The following is a 22,493-nucleotide window of genomic DNA, read 5'->3' on the forward strand; positions in this document are numbered from 1 at the left end:
GGTAGCCGTTTAATCTCCACTTCTTTCTTTGGTGTGGTCTATACGAGCTTTGGATCTGCACTTTCTTTTTCCTCCCGTGTCCTGGAATGATCTCTTGAAATGGATGAACAGTTTACATATAGCACATACATCATAGTGGGACCCACAAAACTTGGCGACCCCAACACATCACCACCGAGGAGGTTCGGTGGATCCGCTTCCCTGGACATAACACATACATCACGGTGGGCCCCACAGAGCTCCCGGGTGAAGCACGGCTCTACTAATGACCTCACACACGTGCCAACCACACGCATACAACATGCAGGGAACGTGCCTGTGGCATGCACATGTATATAAGGACAGAAATACAATAGAGCTGCTTACTGCATCTATCTTAGCCTCTTTTCATGACCAACCCTATCTCTTTCCCTCTCCATGAGAGGATTCCTCGTAAGAACACTCTACCAAGAGCACTGACTCTGCTCATCCTCTTCCTCCTCTTCTCTCTCCTCTTTTACAGGGTCCTGCACCTTCACAGCCATGGAACCGTTTGGTGCCTTGCCTTCCTTTGTGAGTCATGGTTCACCTTAATTTGGGTCTTGATCACAAACGCTAGATGGAACCCCATTGATCAGAAAACGTATCCAGATCGACTTTTAGACAGGTAACTATGATCACGAGAGTGCTTTTGGACACTCCTATCACAATTTGTTTGGATTCATTGTAGAGGAATTCACTGTAGTTGGGGTCATTACCAGTTCTTTCCAAGTCTTGGCTTGGTCATGACTGGACAGAGCCCTTTGACTCGACTCAGACTGAGTTAACTCAGTCAAGTTCTTTCTAAGCTTTGCCTCAACCGTGGCTATATATATATATATATATATATGTTTGTCTGTTACAAGTTGGACCTGAAGACACGGTGATTGCAATTCAAACACTTTGATTATCCACTTCTTGTGGAATTGAATTATTGCAATCCAATTTGATTGGACATCCAAACACACCCAAGTGATGGATGGATTGTATGTAATGTTCCAATTTTACCATTTCATGATTGGTTCTATCTTCTTTAATAGGTTCCAAGACCTTCCTCCGGTAGACATGTTTGTCACTACGGCGGACCCTTTGTTGGAACCTCCGATCCTGACTGTAAACACCGTTCTCTCATTGTTGGCTGTCGACTACCCGTCTCACAAGCTGGCTTGCTATGTGTCGGACGATGGGGCGTCACCGATCACTTTCTATTCATTGATTGAAGCTTGCGAGTTCGCCAAGCTGTGGGTTCCCTTCTGCAAGAAATATGGTGTTCGAGTTCGAGCTCCTTTCATGTATTTCTCGACCGAACCTGAAATGCCAACCGGGCATTCTTCGGATGATTTTGTTCGTCAATGGAAAGAGATGCAGGTGATTGATCAAGAGACAAAGTGGGACCCACCATGAAAAATTATTGGATTACGATTAGAAGGTTAAAAATAAAAAAAAATAAAAAATAAAAAATAAAAAAGAAGAAGAAGAGAGAAGTGGGACCCACCATGCTTATAAACATTTAAGTTGGTTTTCTGTAGTAATTTTTTGGTTAGTTATAATCGAGGAACGATCAACTGAAAGGTGGTAGGTACTGCGTTTATAAAAATAATAAAATATCCTTCGTTTATTTTCTTTCAAGAAAAGTAGCAAAACCCATCATTGTGGGCGCATGTTTTATAACATCCAAACCATCAAACATGCGGGTCCTACCATGATTATCATAACCAAAAAATTAGGTTCATCCAATCATCAGGTGGACCCACCAGATAATTAGATCAGCCTAATTTTTGTGGCATTCGATCATCACAGTGTTGGTCTTCGGTAATCAACTTGCTTGCAGTATTATGGTCAAATCTTTGATAACGTCCGGTCACATGCTTGTTTGTGACATTTGAAAATCATTGCTTCTTAACATGTGTTTATTTCAGGACCAATATGAGGAACTTGACCGGAAAATTACAGAGGCAGTCCAAAAATCGTCGGCTCCTGATCATTTAATGGACCATTTTGAAAATTTCTCTAATATTAAACGTCAAAACCATCCGAGCATAGTTAAGGTATTTGATTGATTTGATTTAGTGATTTTCCACAATAATTCATTGCTACAGACATATATTCCACTGAAAACGTCTGCGAAGCATGCTTGCACGTACAGCCCATACTCCATGCATGCTTTTCCACTTGTACCAACACAGCACACGAACGGAACATTCGAGCCGTCCATCAGATATAGTGTACGAAACAAAACAGATGGCCAAACAAAGTTTTTATAACCGTTTATTTGTTTCATGCATTCCATAGCCCACCTTGGGAAACGGATTGGCTACCGACCCTGCCACTAGCCAATGGCTAGTAGTCGGTGCTCTGTGGGCCCACCATGATGTATGTGTTTCATCCCTGCCAACCACCCATTCTTCCATATCATTCTATGGCATGAGCCCAAAAATGAGATTGATCCAAATCTCAAGTGGGCTCAAGTAGTTTTTAACGATGGACATTCAATCACTACTATTTTCCCATGGTGTGTTCCACTTGAGATTTATATCTACATCATTTTCGGCATCAAGCCCTAAAATTATCTTTCAAAATAGATGTACGGCCTGGATAAAACACATACATCATAGTGGGGTCCACATATAGAAGCTTGCCCACGTGGACACATGGACACATATAGAACCTTGTGTAGCGGCTGGGCTATGTACACATGTGGGGCTGGCACATGTGTGGAATGAAAAGGTTTCTGTTTCTCATATGTATTTTGTTCTTATCTCTTTGTTTTTGTGGTTTGTAGGTGATATGGGAGAATAAAGAAAAGATACCAAATGGGATTCCTCATCTTGTTTATGTGGCCAGAGAGAAGAGGCCAAAGCAACCTCATCACTTCAAAGCTGGAGCTATGAACGTTCTGGTAATAGACATAGAAACGTGTTTGGTTGGAAATGGTAAAACTTGTTGTATTTTGTTTTAAAATAACATTAAAATTTGAATTTTCAAATTTTCGGTAATTTCCCTCCAATTTTGAAAAGTTGTAGTACTTTTGTGTTGTGGGTTTTGTCCCACATCGGATTTGAAAAGGTATACTATCTTGTTTATAAGATAGTCTTTTTGCCTAGGGCTTGAGCCCCTTTCAGGGGGCATGTGAATTTGGTCCTGTGGGGGGGCTATGCCAATAGCTCTAATCTATGTCATTAACCACACACGCGCGCGCGTGCCGAGCCCGAGCCCGAGCGCGCGTGCGCGTGCGTGTGCGCGACGAGACGGGACGGGACGGGCTGGGCTGGGCGTGGGCGTGGGCGCGGGCGCGGGTGCGGGTGCGGTGTGTGTGTACTCGCATGGGTGTGTGTATGGATACTCGCAGGACTGTATGTGCGAGAGTGTACTCGCACTTGTGCTTTTTCGTTTTAAATCGGAGAGATGCATCCCTTCCGGTTGGTCGCTCCTGTTGGGTTTAAACCCAACGGACTTAACCTTTTGTAAAGGGTGCTTATGCACCACTTCGGAGTCTATATAAAGACTACCGATTCCAGTTTTAATATACGAAAAATTCTTCTCTTATAAAACGCTCTCTGATATTCGGTTTTAAGCAATTTTCTACTGAGTTCATCGCTGAGTCAACTCAGCACTTTCGGATTAAACTGCAAGTGTTTCGAGCCCGTGTACAGTGAGTGCACCGCTGGGACCGGGTCATAGTCGTTGTATCGTGTAGGTCGATTGCTCTGGAAACCTGTTGCACTTGGGACGCTGTCCAAGGGGAGCAAATTCGATTTCAAGTCGAGTGACTCAGTCACGCCTTGACTCATTCAATAAGTTCTTCTTTCTCAAAATTTATTTTCTTTTTTTGGTTCTCGATTTTTAATAGTCTATTTAATTCAACTAAATATTCCAACAATCTTGAAATCGAAATTGTTGAATTACATAGACTATGGCTATAGTAACAGTAAATGCTTCTACTGAGTTAGCCAAAATCGAACCGTTCGCTGGACAATCATTTAAACGGTGGAAACAGAAACTGATGTTCGCTCTGACCACCTTGAAAGTTTCATACATTTTATCTGAATAATTTACTATAGATCCAGCAAATCAAACTGAAGTAACAGATGAAAATAATTGTAAAAATTATATTTTAAACTCTTTATCCAATGAACTATATGACGTGTATGCTTCTTACGTGTCTGCTAAAGACATATGGACTGCTTTGGAAAAGAAATACATATTAGAAGATGCAGGCGCTAAGAAACATGCAATTGCTAATTTCCTTCATTATGAAATGACAGACGATATACCTTTCACAAATCAGATTCATGATTTTCAAAGTTTAGTTCATGAACTATCGACAGAAGGAATTAAGTTGGATGAAGTGTTTCTGTCAGGAGCACTAATAGAAAAGTTACCGCCCTCCTGGAAAGAATATAAAAATAGAATGAAACATAAAAAGAACGGTATTTCTTTGGAAACCACTATCGTACACATACGAATAGAGGAGGCCAATAGAATCAGGGACCAAAAAGAAAATAAAAATGAGATAGATTCAAAGGCGAATCTTGTGAAATCAAGTCGGGCAAATAATAAGAAAAAGGGCAACTGTCATAACTGTGGCAAACCTGGACATTATGCAAATGAATGCAGGCTCAAAAAGAAGAATGCAAACAATCAATTCAAGAAAAAGAGAAATTGTTACAACTGTGGAAAGCCTTGGCATCACATTAAAACCTGTAAGCTTAAGAAAAACAAAGATAAGCCGTAGGCAAATCTTACAGAAACAAGCAATGAGTCTGACATGGTAGTAGCTGTGGTGTCAGAAGTCTTCCTTGTAAACAACTTGGAGTGGGTACTAGACACTGGTGCAACTAGGCACGTGTGCAAGGATCGTAACATGTTTACCTCCTATCAAGTATCAGGAGATGATGAACAGGTGTTCATGGGTAATGCTAGAACGTCTCCAGTTGTAGGGAAAGGGAAAGTACTTCTGAAACTCACTTCTGGAAAGACTCTGATGTTGAATAATGTCCTACATGTGCCCGACATTAGAAGAAACTTGGTCTCTGGTTCACTCCTCAATAAGGCTGGTATTAAGTTAGTATTTGATTCAGATAAGCTTGTAATGACTAAGAATGGAACCTTTGTTGGTAAGGGGTACTGTGGCAATGGTTTATTCATTATAAATGTATCCAATGATAATAATAAGAAGACATTCAGTTCTGTTTATATCGTTGAACCTTTTTATCTATGGCATAGTAGATTAGGTCATGTGAATATAACATCTTTGAAGAAAATGAAAAGATTAGGTTTATTACCTAATATATCTAATGAAGAATTTGACAAATGTAAAACATGTGTCGTATCAAAATTCATTAGAAAACCCTTTAAACAAATAGAAAGATCATCTGTTCTATTAGAGTTAATACACAGTGACTTAGGTGATTTTAGAAATCATATGTCTAGAGGTGGAAAAAAATATTACATAATTTTGTAGATGATTACTCTAGGTTCACTAGAGTCTATCTGTTAAGGAACAAAGATGAAGCTTTAGATGCTTTTTCTAAATACAAAATTGAAGTTGAAAATCAGTTAAATATAAAAATTAAAAGACTTAGAACAGATAGAGGAGGTGAATATGAATCTTCTCAATTTAGAGAATTATGTGAAAAGAATGGAATAGTTCATGAAACTACAGCTCCTTATACACCAGAACAGAATGGAATAGCAGAACGTAAGAATAGAACTCTAAAAGAAATGATGAATGCTATGTTAAATAGTTCAGGCTTACCCTCAAATATGTGGGGAGAAGCAATTCTATCTGCCTGTTATATTCTAAATAGAATTCCTTCTAAATCTTTTGAACAAACACCATATGAACTTTGGAAGAATCATGTTCCCAGTTACAAATATATTAAAGTGTGGGGGTGTCTTGCTAAAGTAGGATTACCTGAAACTAAGAAAAGAAAGTTAGATCCTAAAACAACCAACTGTGTATTTATAGGTTACGCATAAAATAGTGCGGCCTACAGGTTTCTAGTTTTAAAAACTAAGGATAATATTTTAGATCCCAATACAATTATAGAAGCTAGGGATGCAGAGTTCTTTGAGAACGTATTCCCTATGAAATCTAAATCTATAGGAATAGAGGAAGTCAAAGAATCAGATATTGCATCTACTAGTAAAAATGCATACGAGAAAGTAGTAGAAGAGATACAACCAAGAAAAAGTACTAGGGTTAGAAGAGAAACTAACCTAGGAGATGGTTTTTTCACTTTCTTAGTAGAAGATGATCCTACAACCTATATAGAAGCAATTAACTCTCCAGATGCAACCTTTTGGAAGGAAGCAATAAATGATGAGTTAGAATCTATTATATCTAATAACACTTGGGAAATTGTAGACCTACCACCTGGAAATAAACTAATAGGTTGTAAATGGGTGTTTAGAAAGAAACTAAAACCAGATGAGACTATTGATAAGTTTAAGGCTAGGTTGGTAGCGAAAGGCTTCAAACAAAAAGAATGAATAGATTACTTTGATACATACTCTCCTGTAACTAGAATTACAACTATCAAGGTCTTAATAGCGATAGCCTCCATATATAAACTGGTGGTACACCAGATGGACGTAAAGACAGCTTTCCTAAATGGAGACTTAGAAGAAGAAATATATATGGAACAACCTGAGGGTTATAAGATATCAGGAAAAGAAAATAAAGTATGTAGACTAATTAAATCATTATATGGTTTAAAACAGGCTCCTAAACAATGGCATGAAAAATTTGATGGTGTTTTAAAATCAAATGGTTATCATATAAATGATGTAGATAGATGTATATATAGTAAAATTTCTGGAAATGATTATGTTATTATATGCCTTTATGTTGATGACATGCTTATTTTTAGAACTAATATTAAATTAGTTAATACAACTAAGAAATTCTTGTCATCTAAGTTTGACATGAAAGACTTAGGAGAGGCTAGTGTAATCTTGGGTATTGAAGTAACTAGAAAAATGGTGTTATTATATTATCTCAATCTCATTACATTGAGAAGATATTGAGAAAGTTTAACCATTTTGACTGTTTACCTGTCAGTACTCCTTATGATTATAGTGTGACTCTCATGAAGAATACAGAAAATAGTGTGTCTCAATTGGAGTATTCCAGAATAATTGGTAGCCTTATGTATCTAACAAACTGTACTAGACCAGACATTGCTTTTGCAGTAGGAAGGCTAAGTAGATATACACATAACCCTGGAAAAGAGCATTGGAATGCTTTGTCTAGGATTTTGAGATACCTAAAAGGCAGTATAGCCTATGGTTTACATTATAATGGTTTTCCTGCTGTATTAGAAGGATACAGTGATGCTAACTGGATTAGTGATTCAGATAAGACAAAATCCACGAGTGGATATGTCTTCACTTTAGGTGGAGGAGCAGTCTCTTGGAAGTCTACCAAGCAAACATGTATCGCTCGGTCTACTATGGAATCCGAGTTTATTGCCTTAGAAAAGGCTGGAACAGAAGCCGAGTGGCTTAGAAATCTCTTAGCTGATATACCATTGTGGCCAAAGCCTGTATCAGCCGTATCTATTCATTGTGACTGTCAAGCAGCTATAGCGAAAGCAAAGAGTAAAATATATAATGGAAAGAGCAGGCATATTAGACTCAGACACAACATAGTAAAACATATGTTGCGTGATGGAGTCATATCTATTGACTTTGTGAGGTCAGAAAAGAATCTAGCAGATCCTCTGACTAAAGGACTATCTAAAAGGTTAGTTAATGATACATCGAAGGGAATGGGGCTGAGCCTAATATATGAGCTGTCAGTGTCGGCAACCCAACCTATATAAGTGGAGATCCCATGAGATAGGTTCAATGGGTAAACAACAAGACACGAGGTAGACGATTGCACTGAGTTGTATGAGCCCCTTCTATGGTGTATAGTGCGAGCAGCAATGTAGAAGGATGAGTTGTTAGAACTCTTGATGAATCCATAGCCATATATTTGGTGGTGTATACAGTTGCTGCATACACTTGATGGAATTCACCTATATGGGTGTGGAGGTGGAGGCCGCTTCCGATGAGAATCTAGGCGAATTCTCTAGAGCACTCATGAAATCCAGGTAATGGTGTATGGCCGAAATGCACCGAACCGCAGAATCACTTGCAGAGGAAGAGTTGTGTGAGTGGCATGTACTTGCGATCTACATTAAAAGGATTCAGGTTCAAGACTATGGTGTCACCTGATTCCTGTAAACCTGTCTTACTTACTCTAATGTCAGTTCAAGTCTATGGTGACACCGGCACCATTGCACAACTATTACGCTTTAATCCGAAAGGGTTTTATTTTAAAACATGTGGGGGATTGTTGTATTTTGTTTTAAAATAACATTAAAATTTGAATTTTCAAATTTTCGGTAATTTCCCTCCAATTTTGAAAAGTTGTAGTACTTTTGTGTTGTGGGTTTTGTCCCACATCGGATTTGAAAAGGTAAACTATCTTGTTTATAAGATAGTCTTTTTGCCTAGGGCTTGAGCCCCTTTCAGGGGGCATGTGAATTTGGTCCTGTGGGGAGGCTATGCCAATAGCTCTAATCTATGCCATTAACCACACGCGCGCGGGCGCCGAGCCGAGCCCGAGCCCGAGTCCGAGTGCGCGTGCGCGTGCGCGACGGGACGGGACGGGCTGGGCTGGGCTGGGCGTGGGCGTGGGCGCGGGCGCGGGTGCGGTGTGTGTGTACTCGCGTGGGTGTGTGTATGGATACTCGCAGGACTGTATGTGCGGGAGTGTACTCGCACTTACGCCTTTTCGTTTTAAACCAGAGAGATGCGTCCCTTCCGGTTGGTCGCACCTGTTGGATTTAAACCCAAAGGACCTAACCTTTTATAAAGGGTGCTTATGCACCACTTCGGAGTCTATATAAAGACTACCGATTCCAGTTTTAATATACGAAAAATTCTTCTCTTATAAAACGCTCTCTGATATTCGGTTTTAAGCAATTTTCTACTGAGTTCATCGCTGAGTCAACTCAGCACTTTCGGATTAAACTGCAAGTGGTTCGAGCCTGTGTACAGTGAGTGCACCGCTGGGACCGGGTCATAGTCGTTGTATCCTGGAGGTCGATTGCTCTGGAAACCTGTTGCACTTGGGACGCTGTCCAAGGGGAGCAAATTCGATTTCAAGCCGAGTGACTCAGTCACGCCTCGACTCATTCAATAAGTTCTTCTTTCTCAAAATTTATTTTCTTTTTTTGGTTCTCGATTTTTAATAGTCTATTTAATTCAACTAAATATTCCAACAAAACTCACGGTAAAACAAGCATGAATTGGCCGTTGAACAATAAACTCACAGTAAAACAAGCATGATGGAGGCTCATGATTTGAACGGTCTACATTAAATACAAGTACACCACTTGTGCTATGGATGATACACGTTTGAGAGCGATAGATCTGTTTTATTCAGACGTCGATTGCATCCTACCCCCACCATGAGGCAGCCGAGAGGCGGACGCAACACTCTGGAATTTAGCCTGTATACATCATGTATGCTAACCACGTCATGATGGGGCATACAGAACTTGGTGACGTCACTTCGGAAGCGCTTCTCTCTGCTCAACCTGTTAGTAACTAATCCGCGTCCAAACTGCCCCAAGAGAGAATTAGCAGCCAATGCCACGGGATGCGGATTAGCCCCTGAACTTGACAGTAGTTCAGTGTAGGCAACATTCCGTGGGCTACATCACGAAGTATGCGTTGTATCCACACCGTCCATACATTTGGAGATATTATTTTAGGGCGAGGTAGATCAAAAGCTCAAGTGGACCCACCACAGAAAAAAGTGGGGATTGAATACCTACCATTAAAAACTTCTTTGGACCATAGAAGTTTTCGATCAAGCTGATATTTGTGTTTTCCCTTCTTTCATGTATTTTTTAACTTATAAATAGGCTGGATCTCAAATAAATATCATGGTGGACCCTGGGAAAGTTTCAATGGTGGGCGTCACTATCCCCACTGTTTTCTGTGGTAGGGTCCACTTAAACTTTCAATTGCCTCATTCTTTGTATAATGCCTTAAAATGATCTCTCCAAATGGATGGATGGTGTGGATACAAAACATGCATCATAGTGAGGCCCCAAAAATATGGTGAAGTGGCTTCAGTAGTCTGACTCTATTGTTGTGTTCAGTAGCTAATCTGCTTCCCAATGCCATGTTGAAAAGTGGACCACCAATCAACCAACATGATTTTTTAGCCATGTACGTGCTTTGAGGAGCAATCGTGGTGTATGGCTTTCATCCACACTGTCCCTTCATTTTATCATTTTTCCATGTAATTTTAGGTTATGAGTCCAAAGAATGAGGCAGATCCAAGGTTCGAATGGACCACACTAGAGGAAGCAACAGTGCTAATGATACCCACCATTTAAACCTTTCTAGGGCCCACCAGGATGTTTATTTTCCATCCAAACTGTTCATAAGGTTATATATATACCTGGGTGAAGGTAAAATACAAGTATCCGCTTGATCCAAAATCTTCTATACCCTCAAGAAGTTTTCAATGGTAAGCATTTTAATCCCCTTTGTGTGGTCTATTTGAACCTTAGATATACCTAATTTTCAGGATTATAATCTAAAATAACATGAAAAAACGGATGGATGGTATAGATAAAACCCACGGTGGCCCCTCAGAGCCCCAGCCTGTCCTGACCTTTGGAAAAGCGGTGGTAGTACCCAAGCCTAATTCGAAATAGTCTGATCTAAGAAACTTTTCGAGCTATTTTCTTAGATTAGACTATTTCAAATCTAGCTCATTAAACCAATGTCTTAGATCACTAAACCATGAGTCTCAAAGTAATGGACTTGGTCCACAATAGGAAAATTCTCATTGCTTATCTTCTAATTTTCTTTCTTCATTGTTGAATAGACAAGGGTCTCAGGAGTGATGACGAATGCGCCTTTCATGTTGAATGTCGACTGCGACATGTTTGTGAATAATCCAAAGGCTGTCCTTCATGCAATGTGCTTTTTTCTGGGCCATCATAAAGAAATAGAAAGTGGGTTCGTGCAATTTCCACAGGTGTTCTACGGCGGCATCAAAGACGACCCTTTTGGAAATCAGATGGTCGTCCCACAAGAGGTAAGTTAGCAATTGGCACTTAAACTTATAGTCTCTACCATACTTTAAAAGCCTGAAAATGGACTCACATGTTCATATGGTTCAATTGGATTGACTGACTCAGATGAGTCATTCTATGACTCGATATTCAATAATGAAATTGTCTTTATTTGATACCCACCCCGTCCCATTCCCAGGCAAGTCATGGGTCGGGTTGAGTTGACTCGCCATGTTGTGTCGAGTCAACAACCAAGTCACATTCACGGTCGAGTTTTCCAATTGGCTTGGCTTGAAATATTGTCAAATTGATTTTACTTGAACAAATTTCATGGAAGAAGGGTGGTCTGTGTGGGGCCCACTGTGATGTATGGGTTGTATCTATACTGTTCATCCATTTTTCCAGATGATATGAACCCAAAAATGAGGTAGATTCAAGGCTTAAGTGGACCACACAGTGGGGATTGAATTGTCATTTTTAAAAATTTCTTGTGGGTGGCAGAAGTCCCATGAGAAGTTTTGGATCAATATGATATTTATGTTTTCTTTACATCCAGATCCATATGACCTTATAAACATATTACATGGGAAATAAATGTCATGATAAGCCCTAAGAAGGTTTCAATGATGAGTTTAATTACTGTGCTGCTTCCTATGGTGTGGTCCACTTGACCATTGGGCATACCTAATTTTTATACTCATACCCTAAACGATATGAAAATGTAACTGGACTGCATTGATAAAACTTATACATCATGGTGGGTCCACATAGCCTCTTTCTAGATGCATTAAGCATTTAATGTGTCTCACCTTTAGAAGGAGGTTAGCAACATTCCTAAAGCTTTTGAATGACACATGAGGCACCCAATCATTAGTCTTGACCATTAATTCAAAAGTATGGTTAGAAACAAGCCATGATGAAGAATCATGCCAATTGGATGATCTGTGCTTTGAATGTGGCTATTTTGTTACAACTGTCCACTTTCCATGAGACATGGATCGCATGAATAGTACATCAGAATTATGATGATATTTGATGCCCATATATAATCAAATTTAAGTGGATTGCATACTTTTATTTATTTATTTATCTTTATACAGTGTGTACTTCGAGGAATAGCAGGAATTCAAGGGCCCATGTATTCCGGGACAGGATGCTTCCACAGAAGAAAAGTTATATATGGGCAGCTGCCAAATTGTGAAGCAACCAAAAGTTCAATTTTCAATTCAATAAATGGTAAGATAATTGAACTGACATTTTTTGACAATAGATTGGATTTTATCTTAAATCCAGCCGTACATGCCAGCTTGGAGCACATGCATCCAAGCCATCAATTCTGTCTGCCCGAAAATGATAATGATCGGACCCAAATATCAATATGGTCCGCTCATCAATTGGGCCAAAATGTACAAAAAAGAGAGCTATAAAGGAAAAAAAGGTCGTTGGTCCATATCCAATTTGAATGTTTGCTCCTTTGATGAGCAACAGCCATCTACATGCTTGGGTTCACTTGATTGGAAGTTTTGATTTGGTAGCATTGTGCTAATGTTTTTTTTTTCTTTTTTTCTTTTTTTCTCTCTCATTTAGGTAAATTACACAAAAATGCATTGGATAAAGGATTTGGCCACACAACGAAATTCTTGGAATCCGTTGCTCGGACAGTGTCCGAAAAATATGAAGAATCATCTAGACCGTCGGATTTTTCGACCACTCTTGAGGCAGCCAAGGAGGTTGCAGATTGTCAATATGAGTTCAACACAAGCTGGGGTAAAGAGGTGAGCGAATTCATACTACATAGTTGAGTATCAGTAATTTGCATTTTTTTGCTTTAGTTTTTCAGACACTATCAATGAGAAATGGTAGAATTGCCCAATGAATGAAGCTTTTGGACTGAAAGATACCGGACGCGGATTTCCTGCGAAAGCGTTTCGCAGGAAGATCCTGCGCTGGGAACCCAGGTGGGGCCCATTACGATGTTTATGAGAAATCCACTCCGTTCATCCGTTTTTTGTGTTAATTTTAGGATATTAAGAAAAAAATGAACCGGATCCATTGCTTAAGTGGGCCGATGACGTGAGAATTGAACGTCCACAGTTGAAATATTCGTGGGGCCACAGAAGTTTTGAATCATGTTAATATTTGTGTTTTCATTTAATCCCAGTAGGAATGAGGTTATGAACGGTATAGATGGCATGTAAACATCACTGTCGACCTCAGGAAGGTTTCAACGGTAGGAATTTTCCTAACCACCTTCTCTTTTAGTGCGGCCCACTTGAGTATTGAATCCTGATAAATTTTGGTTTGATAACTGAAAATGATCTCAGAAAACGGATGGACGGAGTGGATTCCTTACAAACATCACAGTGGGCTCCATCTCAGTTTCCAGTGCAGGAACTTTATGCGAAAGGCTTTAGCAGGAAATCCCCGTCCGAAATATACCCTAGTGTGGCCCCCCAAATGGGCCCACATGATCGTTCAGCCAAGTGGGCCTTATCATTAACGGTCATACATCCAACGTTGGATGTAACTATGGTTAAATGCTTTAAAACTCAACTGGATGTTCAGCCAAGTTGGGCTGAAGGAAGGCTCTAATGAGTCTTTACTTTACTCAATTCATTATATAATGGTTAATAGGTTATAAGTCATTCGCTGTGTGGAACCATAGAATATTATAGTCCAACTAGTGGGACCTTTTCTCTTAAAAAGGTCTCAAGTCCAGCTAGTTGGACCATAATCAACGGTTCACGTAGCAAATGACTTCCAACCACTACAAGAAAATTGGCCTTTACTGGCTATCAAAACTGCCAGTAAATGCCCAGAAAACTGCCGGTAAAGGCTTTACTGGCGGTCAGGTATGTGTTGGTAAAGGTGATGTCGGTAGAGATTTTACCAGCAGTCAAAGACCTTTACCAGTGTTTGTGTTGGACGCCCCTACCAGCGGCTTTGTTGTAGTAAACCTTTCATGTACATCCAATGAATCCAGTCAGCTATTCACATTATGAGGATCGCCTTGTACAAAAACCAGCTACATTCATTCATCGAGTGGATTACACTTGTATTTTGCTATTTATCAATGGCTAAAAATTATTTTATATGGTGTGACCCACTTGAGGAGTGGATGGGGCTGATTTTTGCACATAATGATCCTCGGTGAAGCCACTCAAAAGGGGTGGATGTCAGATGCACATGAAAAGTTGGAAGTTATTTATCAAATCGACCATAAATCATGGTCCAACTAATGGACTTGAGTCGACCTTTTCTAATATCTACGGTTTATAAATATTTAATTTAGTTGTTGAAAGATAAAAATGTTAAATTAAACATGTGTCATGCTCTGCCAGATTATCCAATAACTCTACAACCATGATTTCAATAGTCGGTGACTTTGGGCCGACACGCTTGGTCCCGAGTCTGAGTAGTCAGTCCCGGGTCAAGTTGTGAGTTTGTCAAATCTAGCATATTTTTAACAATGGCTAGAGCCGGACACAATCAAGCTAGCTTGGTTAGATTGCTCGACTTTGGCTCAGTTGAACTTGATTCAGCTTGACTTGAAAGAGGGGTTCAGACTAAGTCGAATTGTTTTTGTAAGTTTGATATTAGTTCAAACTTCCTTCCGTTTGGTTTGGCTTGAACTTGGCTAGATTTATCAAATCCAATGTAAATGCCTAGTAAATGAGTAATTATAACTCTCTCACCGCTTGTATTTCTGCTTGGAAAATTAGTTCAAAAGAATTGGTTTGAATTTTTGAGCTCTACCATAATCTATAAGATGAATCTGCACTGTCTATCCATTTTAGCGTAATATTTTGAGGCATGAGCAAAAAAACGAGGCAGATCCAACACTTAAGTGGCCCACACCAAAAGAAACAGTGGCCCCAAGAAGTTTTTAAAGGTATGTGTTTGATTCCCTAAATCCTGTGATGTGGTCCACTTGAGCTTTGGATCTGCCTTATCTTTTTGGTCATGCTCTATTTTCAGCTGGGATAAAAGATGAACGGTGTGGATAAGTCACATATATCACAGTGGGCCTACATACATTTGGCAGTGTCCACCATTTTAAAGTTTAAAAAAAAAATAAAAAATCTGTCAAATCAAGCATTGGTATCACCGCTGTAATTACTCAAAAATTAGTTATTACTCGTGAGGTTTTGAAAACCAATCAGGCGCTTTTGTAATTTTTGTCCAAACACCCTTGTGGGATTTTTGTCCAATATTTGAAGCCCCCTTTACACCACCCTATTATTAACCGTAGGCTGTGGAAGGTTGTTTCCCATGAAAAGGTGGGCCACTTTTCAAAAGACCAATAACTAGTAATGATGTTTTAGTTATTCGAGGTTGACTTACAGCTAAGTTCTTTTTACACATTAGCACGTGCTAATTTTTTTCCTTTTTTACAATTGTAAAATTCCACTAACCAGATTCCAATTAGATTAGCTAAAGCTATCCAAGATTGGAGTTCTTCATCATGCAATCCCACCATAAGAATGCTATGTGTCTTGGCTTAAGTGCTTCCCCATGCCCGATGGTTGAGTAACCTAGTCCGAAGACCCGATGTGACTCGGCCAACTCGATTCAACTCGGTATTTATAGATGGGCTGGACTTGGTTCGAATCAATCCAACCTAGAACCCAGACTTAGATTGAGTCAGACATGCTGGACTTGGTATTGAGTTGGATTGAGTTCGGGTCAGGCATTTTTCAATATTAGATCAAGTGATCAAGTTAGAACTAACTCAGTCCGACTCAACTCAATGCCCAGCTCTAATCTATAATGACTTCCATTTCAACTCAGCTCCTGGGTTGAACTCAAACTCAGCTCGAACTCAGCTTGAGTTGGCCCGACTTGCTGATCGAACCAAGCCAAGTCAAACTGGAGTTGAGGTAGCGTGCTGGCCAAAAAGAGCCGAGCCATGCCAAGCTCGATTTGGTTCGGCTCGTGTCCAGCTCTAGACAGTCAATGACTTGTGGCGAAGAATGAGATTGAACTCAATTGCGTCCGAGTTGACTCAGGACGAGACAACAGCAACAACTACTCTTTTCTCACCGTGAATCTTTGGTTGCAGGTTGGTTGGGTGTACGGATCTGCGACCGAGGACGTGCTCACAGGGCTGAAGATCCACTCTATGGGCTGGCATTCGGTCTATTGTTCGCCCGAGGTGCCAGCGTTCCTTGGGTCCGCACCCATGGGTGGGCCCGCTACCCTCTCGCAGCTGAAACGGTGGGTTACAGGTCTTTTTGAAATCCTCGTTGGCGAACACAGCCCCTTGCTAGCTACCTTCTCCAAAAATCTCAGCTTCCGACAATCCCTGGGGTACGTTTTGGTCAACGTGTGGGCCCTGCGCTCCATTCCGGAGGTGTGCTACGCTGCGCTGCCTGCATTTTGTCTCCTCACCAACACGTCCTTCTTGCCCAAGGTAAGCAAGTAGGAGGGATGATCATGTTCGTTAGAGCTGTGTAGGGCCCACTGTCACGTGTGAATTCCATCTAACCCGTTCATAAGATGCTCCCTCAATGTTATGCTTAGATTTTAGAACCCAAGTGGGCCACACCAAAAGGGACAGTGTGAGGACGTCGGGGAGGTGGACGCCCCACCAAAGAAACTTCGTTATGGAACGTGGGGTCCATCCTGTTGTTTATATGACATCCAAGACATTGATCATGTCGGCCCCACCAGGATGAAGGGACCCACTGAAAATCTGGCCATTTAGGAACTGAGATGGGCCACAACAAGTTAATACACACTCACACACACACACACACATATGAGGAGGCCCACCAGATGTATGCTTTGAGTTCTATATGTACATCACCAGTGGGCCTCACACGGTTTGAACGTATGGTAATTACCATATGTTCGAACGTATCTGATCATTTTACAACAGTTGCATGACATGTTTATGCGATTGCAGCATTTTAAAGGGCTAACTAGGGCTGTTAATGGGTCGGGCCTGAGGTTGGCACATCATGAACGGTTTGGGCCGGGCGTATTCTACATTTTTATTTTGCCTGGCTTAACAGTTCATCTCGATAGGACCGGACGCAGATTTCCTGCCAAAGCCTTTCACAAGAAGCTCCTGCGCAAGGATACAGGGTGGGGCCCACCACAATGTTGGTGAAACATCCACCTCGTCCATCCTTTTTGCGAGATCATTTTAGAACATTAGACCAAAAAGGAGGTGGATCCAGAACTCAACTGGGTCACACGAGAGGAAAATTTGGGCAAAGAAATGCCTATCTTTGAAACCTTCCTGGGCTCCATCTTGATATTTATATGCCATCCAAACCGTTTATAAGGTCATGCCCACTGGGATTAAGTGCAACCACAAAATATTTATCCTGATACAAGATTTTTATGGCCATTAAAATGTTTCAATGGTGCTCATTGAATACCCACTGTTTCCTCTTGTGTGGCTGACTTGAGTTTTGGATATTCCTCAGTTTTGGTCGAATATGTTAAAATGATCTGGCAAAACGGATGGACGGAGTGGATTTGTTACAAACATCTCTGCAAAAGCCTTTGCAGGAAATCCCGTCCGGTAGGACCGGATGGGGACTGCCTGTAACGGCCCGTGCAGGAAGCTCCTGCACTCAGAAGCTAGGTTGGGCCCACCTGTCAAATAAGTTAAATAGGAGGCACCCACCTTTGATTTCCTCGGGGACCCAAAGTGTTATTTATATGGAATCCAGGCCGTTAATTAAGACCCTTCATTTTTTATTTTTTTTTCATCTCAGATGGACCCTATGAAAATCATGGGTGGTATCAACTTGTTACCTATAGTATACTATGGCCCATATGAGTGTTTGATCTTATGTTCATACGCATACAGGTATCTGATCCCTGGATGATCATCGCCGCTACGCTTTTCATCTTGCACAACCTCCATGGTCTGATGGAATATCTTCAATGCGGGCTATCCTTCCGCACATGGTGGAACAATCAGAGAATGTCGAAGATAACATCGGCGACTGCGTGTTTGTTTGGAGTTTTGGGTGTCATACTGAAGCTTCTCGGCTTATCGGAGACGATGTTCGAAGTTACACGTAAAGATCAAAGTGCTACAGATAGTAGCACTGATGTGGATGCTGGACGATTCACCTTCGACTCCTCACCCATCTTCGTGCCTGCGACGGCCATTGTGTTAGTGCATATGACTGCACTTGTGGTGGGCCTGTTGGGGGTGTGGCTACCGGTCTTTGGTGGGCCACCGGGGCTGGGAGAGATGGTGTGTAGTACATGGGTGGTGCTCAGCTTCTTTCCCTTTGTGAAAGGGCTCTTTGCCAAGGGAGGTTATGGGATCCCCTGGCCCACCATCTGCAAAGCTGCAGCATTGGCTTTCCTTTTCCTGAACTTCTGTAACAGATTTAGATCCTCTCAGTAATTAAGAGGCTCCTCTGCAGGTCCTTGGTAGAATTAGTGATTCACTGCCTTTTCATCTATCCATGTTCTCTATATTCTAAAAAATAGATATATTAATTTAACATCATAGAAAATAATTGTTAACTTGTTCAAGTGGTGGCCCACTTATTATGGTTAGATCTCCTTGGGAAAATCCCCTGGGTAGACTCTCATTCCATAGTCACCCCTCCACTAATGAGCTGGAAAAGCTCTGTGGGGCGCCCCACCATGATGTATTTGTTTTATCTACACCGTCCATTCATGGCATGAGCTAAGTCGAAATCTCAAGTTAAACACAACACAAGAAGTAATACAGATTGAACACCGACCATTGAAACCTTCGTAGGGCTGGATGAAGGAAAAACATAAAGGGAAATTGACCGTACTAGCCTTGAAGTTTGGGCAAATTACCTAGAAAGCTAGGTCATTCCATATATTATAAGAAGGGCCTTCTGACATGCTTCTAAAAATTACTTGGACCAAAATGCCTTTGTCTTTGTTTCAGTAGTTGTACGGTTTTCTAGATAAGAAGAAGTTACATCATATTTAATGCCAAGAAAGTGATGTGTATGGAACCCTTTTTTTGCACGTGGGCAAGGACCAAGCTCGTGGGGCCCACATTGATGTATGTGTATAATCTATGCCGCCCATCCTTTTTGCCGTGTCATTTTAACAGCTCGGGCCCGTATATCAGCCTGATCCAGAGCTTGTGTGAGCCACACAATAGAAAATAATGGGGACAATGGAACTCACTGTTAAAACTTTTCAAGCTCACTGTGATGTTTGTTAGAAGTAGACACTGCCTAAGTCAGGACTTTTTTGGGCCCACGCGAAGCAGGCCGACAAGGTGGACGGAATGGATCACCCCATTGTGGGCCTTAAGCTATGGTATCAATGGTTTGGTAGAAAATGACGTGAATACGTTCAAAACCACGATCCATACAACATGACAACCATGACCTATATAACATGGCAACTACGACCCATGCAAACCACGACTCAAATGGGCCCACACTGATGTATGTGTATAATCCATTCTGCCCATCCTTTTTGCCGTGTCATTTTAGGGATAGGGCCCAAATATCAGCCCGATTCAGTGCTTTTATGGCCCATAAAATAGAAAATAATGGTGACTGTTGAGAAGTTTCCAGGCTCACTGTGATGTTTGTTAGAAGTGAACATTGCCCAAGTTAGCACTTTTTAGGCCCACGCCGAGTTGGCCAATAAGGTGGATGGATCAGATCACCCTATTATGGGCCTTAAGCTATCATACCAATGGTTGGTAGAAAAGGAATTGAACACGTTGAAAACCACGATCCATACAACACGACAACCCCGACCCATATAACATGGCAACTACGACCCATGCAAACCACGACCCAAATGGGCCGCAGTTGTATGGATCGTAGTTGTCATGTTATATGGGTCTTAGTTGTCCTGTTATATGGGTCTCAGTTGTATGGATCGCAGTTCTCCTATTATATGGGTCACAGTTATCCTGTTATATGGGTCACGGTCGCAGTTATCCTGTTATATGGGTCTTAGTTGCCCTGTTATATAGGTCACAGTTGTGTGGATCGCAGTTATCCTGTTATATAGGTCGTGGTCGCAGTTATCCTGTTATATGGGTCTTAGTTGTCCTGTTATATAGGTCACAGTTGTGTGGATCGCAGTTATATGGGTCGCAGTTATCCTGTTACATGAGTCACGGTCACAGTTGTCTTGTTATTTGGGTCTTAGTTGTCATGTTATATGGGTCTCAGTTGTATGGATCGCAGTTGTCCTGTTATATGGGTCTCAGTTGTATAAATCGCAGTTGTCCTGTTATATGGGTCGCAGTTATCCTGTTATATGGGTCGCGGTCGCAATTTTCAGGTCGCAGTTGTCCTGTTATATGAGTCATGGTTATCATGTTATATACGGCCTGTAATAGGGTGATCTGATCCATCTACCTTGTCGGTCAGCTTGCTGTGGGCCCAAAAAGTTCTGACTTGGCCCCACATTGATGTATGTGTATAATCCATGCCACCCATCCTTCTTGCCATGTCATTTTAGGGCTATGGGCCAAATATCAGCTTGATCGAGTGCTCGTGTGGCCCACATAATAGAAAATAATGGTGACTGTTGAAACATCAATGGATCAGATGTGGGCCCAAGTCAGGATTTTTTGAAAATAATGGTGACTGTTGAAACATCAATAATGGTGACTTGGGCATTGTCCACTTCCAACAAACATCAATGTGGGCCCAAGTCAGGACTTTTTGGGCCCACGGTAAGCTCGCCAACAAGGTGGATGGATCAGATCATCTCATTGTGAGCCATATATAACACGATAACCATGACCCATGACAACCACGACCCATATAACAGGACAACTACGACCCAAATAATAGGACAATCGCGACCGTGACCCATATAATAGGATAACTGCGACCCATATAACAGGACAACTGCGATCCATATAACTGAGCCCATATAACAGGACAACTAAGACCCAAATAACAGGACAACTGCGATCGTGACCCATATAATAGGATAACTACGACCCATATAATAGGACAATTGCGATCCATACAACTGAGACCCATATAATAGGACAACTGTGACTGCGACCCATATAACAGGACAACTTGAAATGGCCTAGCTATATGTCCTAGAGGGGGGGGGGGGGGTGAATAGGACTATGCCAAATAAAAATTTTAACAGTGAAATTTAAATAAAGGAATAATAGCACTTTAAACAAATCACAATATGGAAATGTAAAGCAAACTCAAATAAAGAGATTGATACCAATGTTGCTCTAAGGACAACCTTACACCATAAAAACCAAAGGTTTATGGCAGGACACCCTTATTTTTAGAACAAATTAAATATCAAAAACTCAAACAGAAAATGAAATAGCAAGAAATAAATTCTAAACTATTACAACATTCCCACAATGCTTGAAATGTAAATATTACAACATTCACATCCACACATACATCTCACAAATCTTAATGATAAAAGATATAGAAATTAAATGAACATTCAAACCATAAGATACAAAGAATTATAGTGGTTCGCCTATGTACACCAACTGTTCAACAACAGCGACACAGCTGCTCCACTCCTAATATCCTCACAAAGGGGATATCAGCGTTCACTATCAACATAGGTTTCATAGGTTCACCTAAAACTTTCACAATTGTGCCTTTTTTACTTGGGCTTACACAATCCAAAAACCCACTTTCTGAGTTTTTTGGCTCTCTTCAGATAACCAACCCAATGAGATTTTTCTGGCGAATCTTAAAAGAAAACCAAAAAGAATAGAAGATTTACACAAATGTAAAATACCTGGATTTCTCCTTCTGTAGCAACCCGGTAGAATCAATTGAAGTAGAAGTTCGAATATAGAAGTTCAATGTCCAATACTCACTTTAAAAATGGTTCTATGTTCTAATTGATTTTAAATTAAACCAAATTGGGCGTAGCTATATTTGATTTTGATTCCAAGAAGACGGAATACAACAATTCCTCTTTTCAAATAAGATTGAAATATAGGAACAAAATCAAATAAGAAAAGCTAACAAAAGAGAATATTAAATATGCACAATGTAGCTTAAAATAAACACAAACTTATCTCAGAGTGGAGCTTTGAATTTTCTTGAATTGAGTTATGAAACTCTGAAATTCGTGTTCAATTTATAGATGTAAAAATCTTGTCTACGACTGGTCTTGAGAACCCTTTGACTGGTCATAGAACCAACGACATTTTGAATTTTTGAGCGCGATCTTAAAAAACCGTTCTACGACTAGTCTTAGGATTTATACAACTGGTCTTAGACCACCTACGACCGGTCGTAGCAAACCCAAGACTGGTCGTAGGAAATCAGGATTAGTTGTTGTAGTTCGAGTCATAGATCTAGGACTGGTCGAAGGACGAGTCGTGACCATTCCTACGACTAGTTGAACAGTCTCCAGGACTGGTCGTAGAATAATAAAAAAATT

General features: G+C 40.7%; 1 protein-coding gene across 1 annotated transcript; it reads left to right on the forward strand.

Annotated features, from left to right (window-relative positions):
- Positions 1-354: 354 nt before the first annotated feature.
- On the forward strand, positions 355-18,614 carry LOC131221372 (cellulose synthase-like protein H1). The gene is made up of 9 exons (XM_058216621.1): positions 355-646; positions 1,059-1,386; positions 1,938-2,066; positions 2,801-2,917; positions 10,922-11,134; positions 12,212-12,347; positions 12,699-12,886; positions 16,174-16,524; positions 17,938-18,614. The coding sequence occupies exons 1-9, from the start codon at positions 390-392 to the stop codon at positions 18,487-18,489; spliced, it is 2,271 nt and encodes a 756-aa protein (XP_058072604.1). The 5' UTR covers positions 355-389; the 3' UTR covers positions 18,490-18,614.
- The last annotated feature ends 3,879 nt before the right edge of the window (positions 18,615-22,493 follow it).

This window comes from Magnolia sinica, chromosome 12 (assembly GCF_029962835.1).
Source record: "Magnolia sinica isolate HGM2019 chromosome 12, MsV1, whole genome shotgun sequence".
In the NCBI taxonomy this organism is placed as follows: domain Eukaryota; kingdom Viridiplantae; phylum Streptophyta; class Magnoliopsida; order Magnoliales; family Magnoliaceae; genus Magnolia; species Magnolia sinica.

What these genes read in the sequence shown, in the direction of transcription:
- LOC131221372 (XM_058216621.1), top strand. Translation starts at nt 390, where the DNA reads ATGACCAACCCTATCTCTTTCCCTCTCCATGAGAGGATTCCTCGTAAG. An exon ending in AGATGGTCGTCCCACAAGAG is followed by an intron (nt 11,135 to 12,211) that starts GTAAGTTAGCAA and finishes ATCTTTATACAG; the next exon opens with TGTGTACTTCGAGGAATAGC. An exon ending in AATTTTCAATTCAATAAATG is followed by an intron (nt 12,348 to 12,698) that starts GTAAGATAATTG and finishes TCTCTCATTTAG; the next exon opens with GTAAATTACACAAAAATGCA.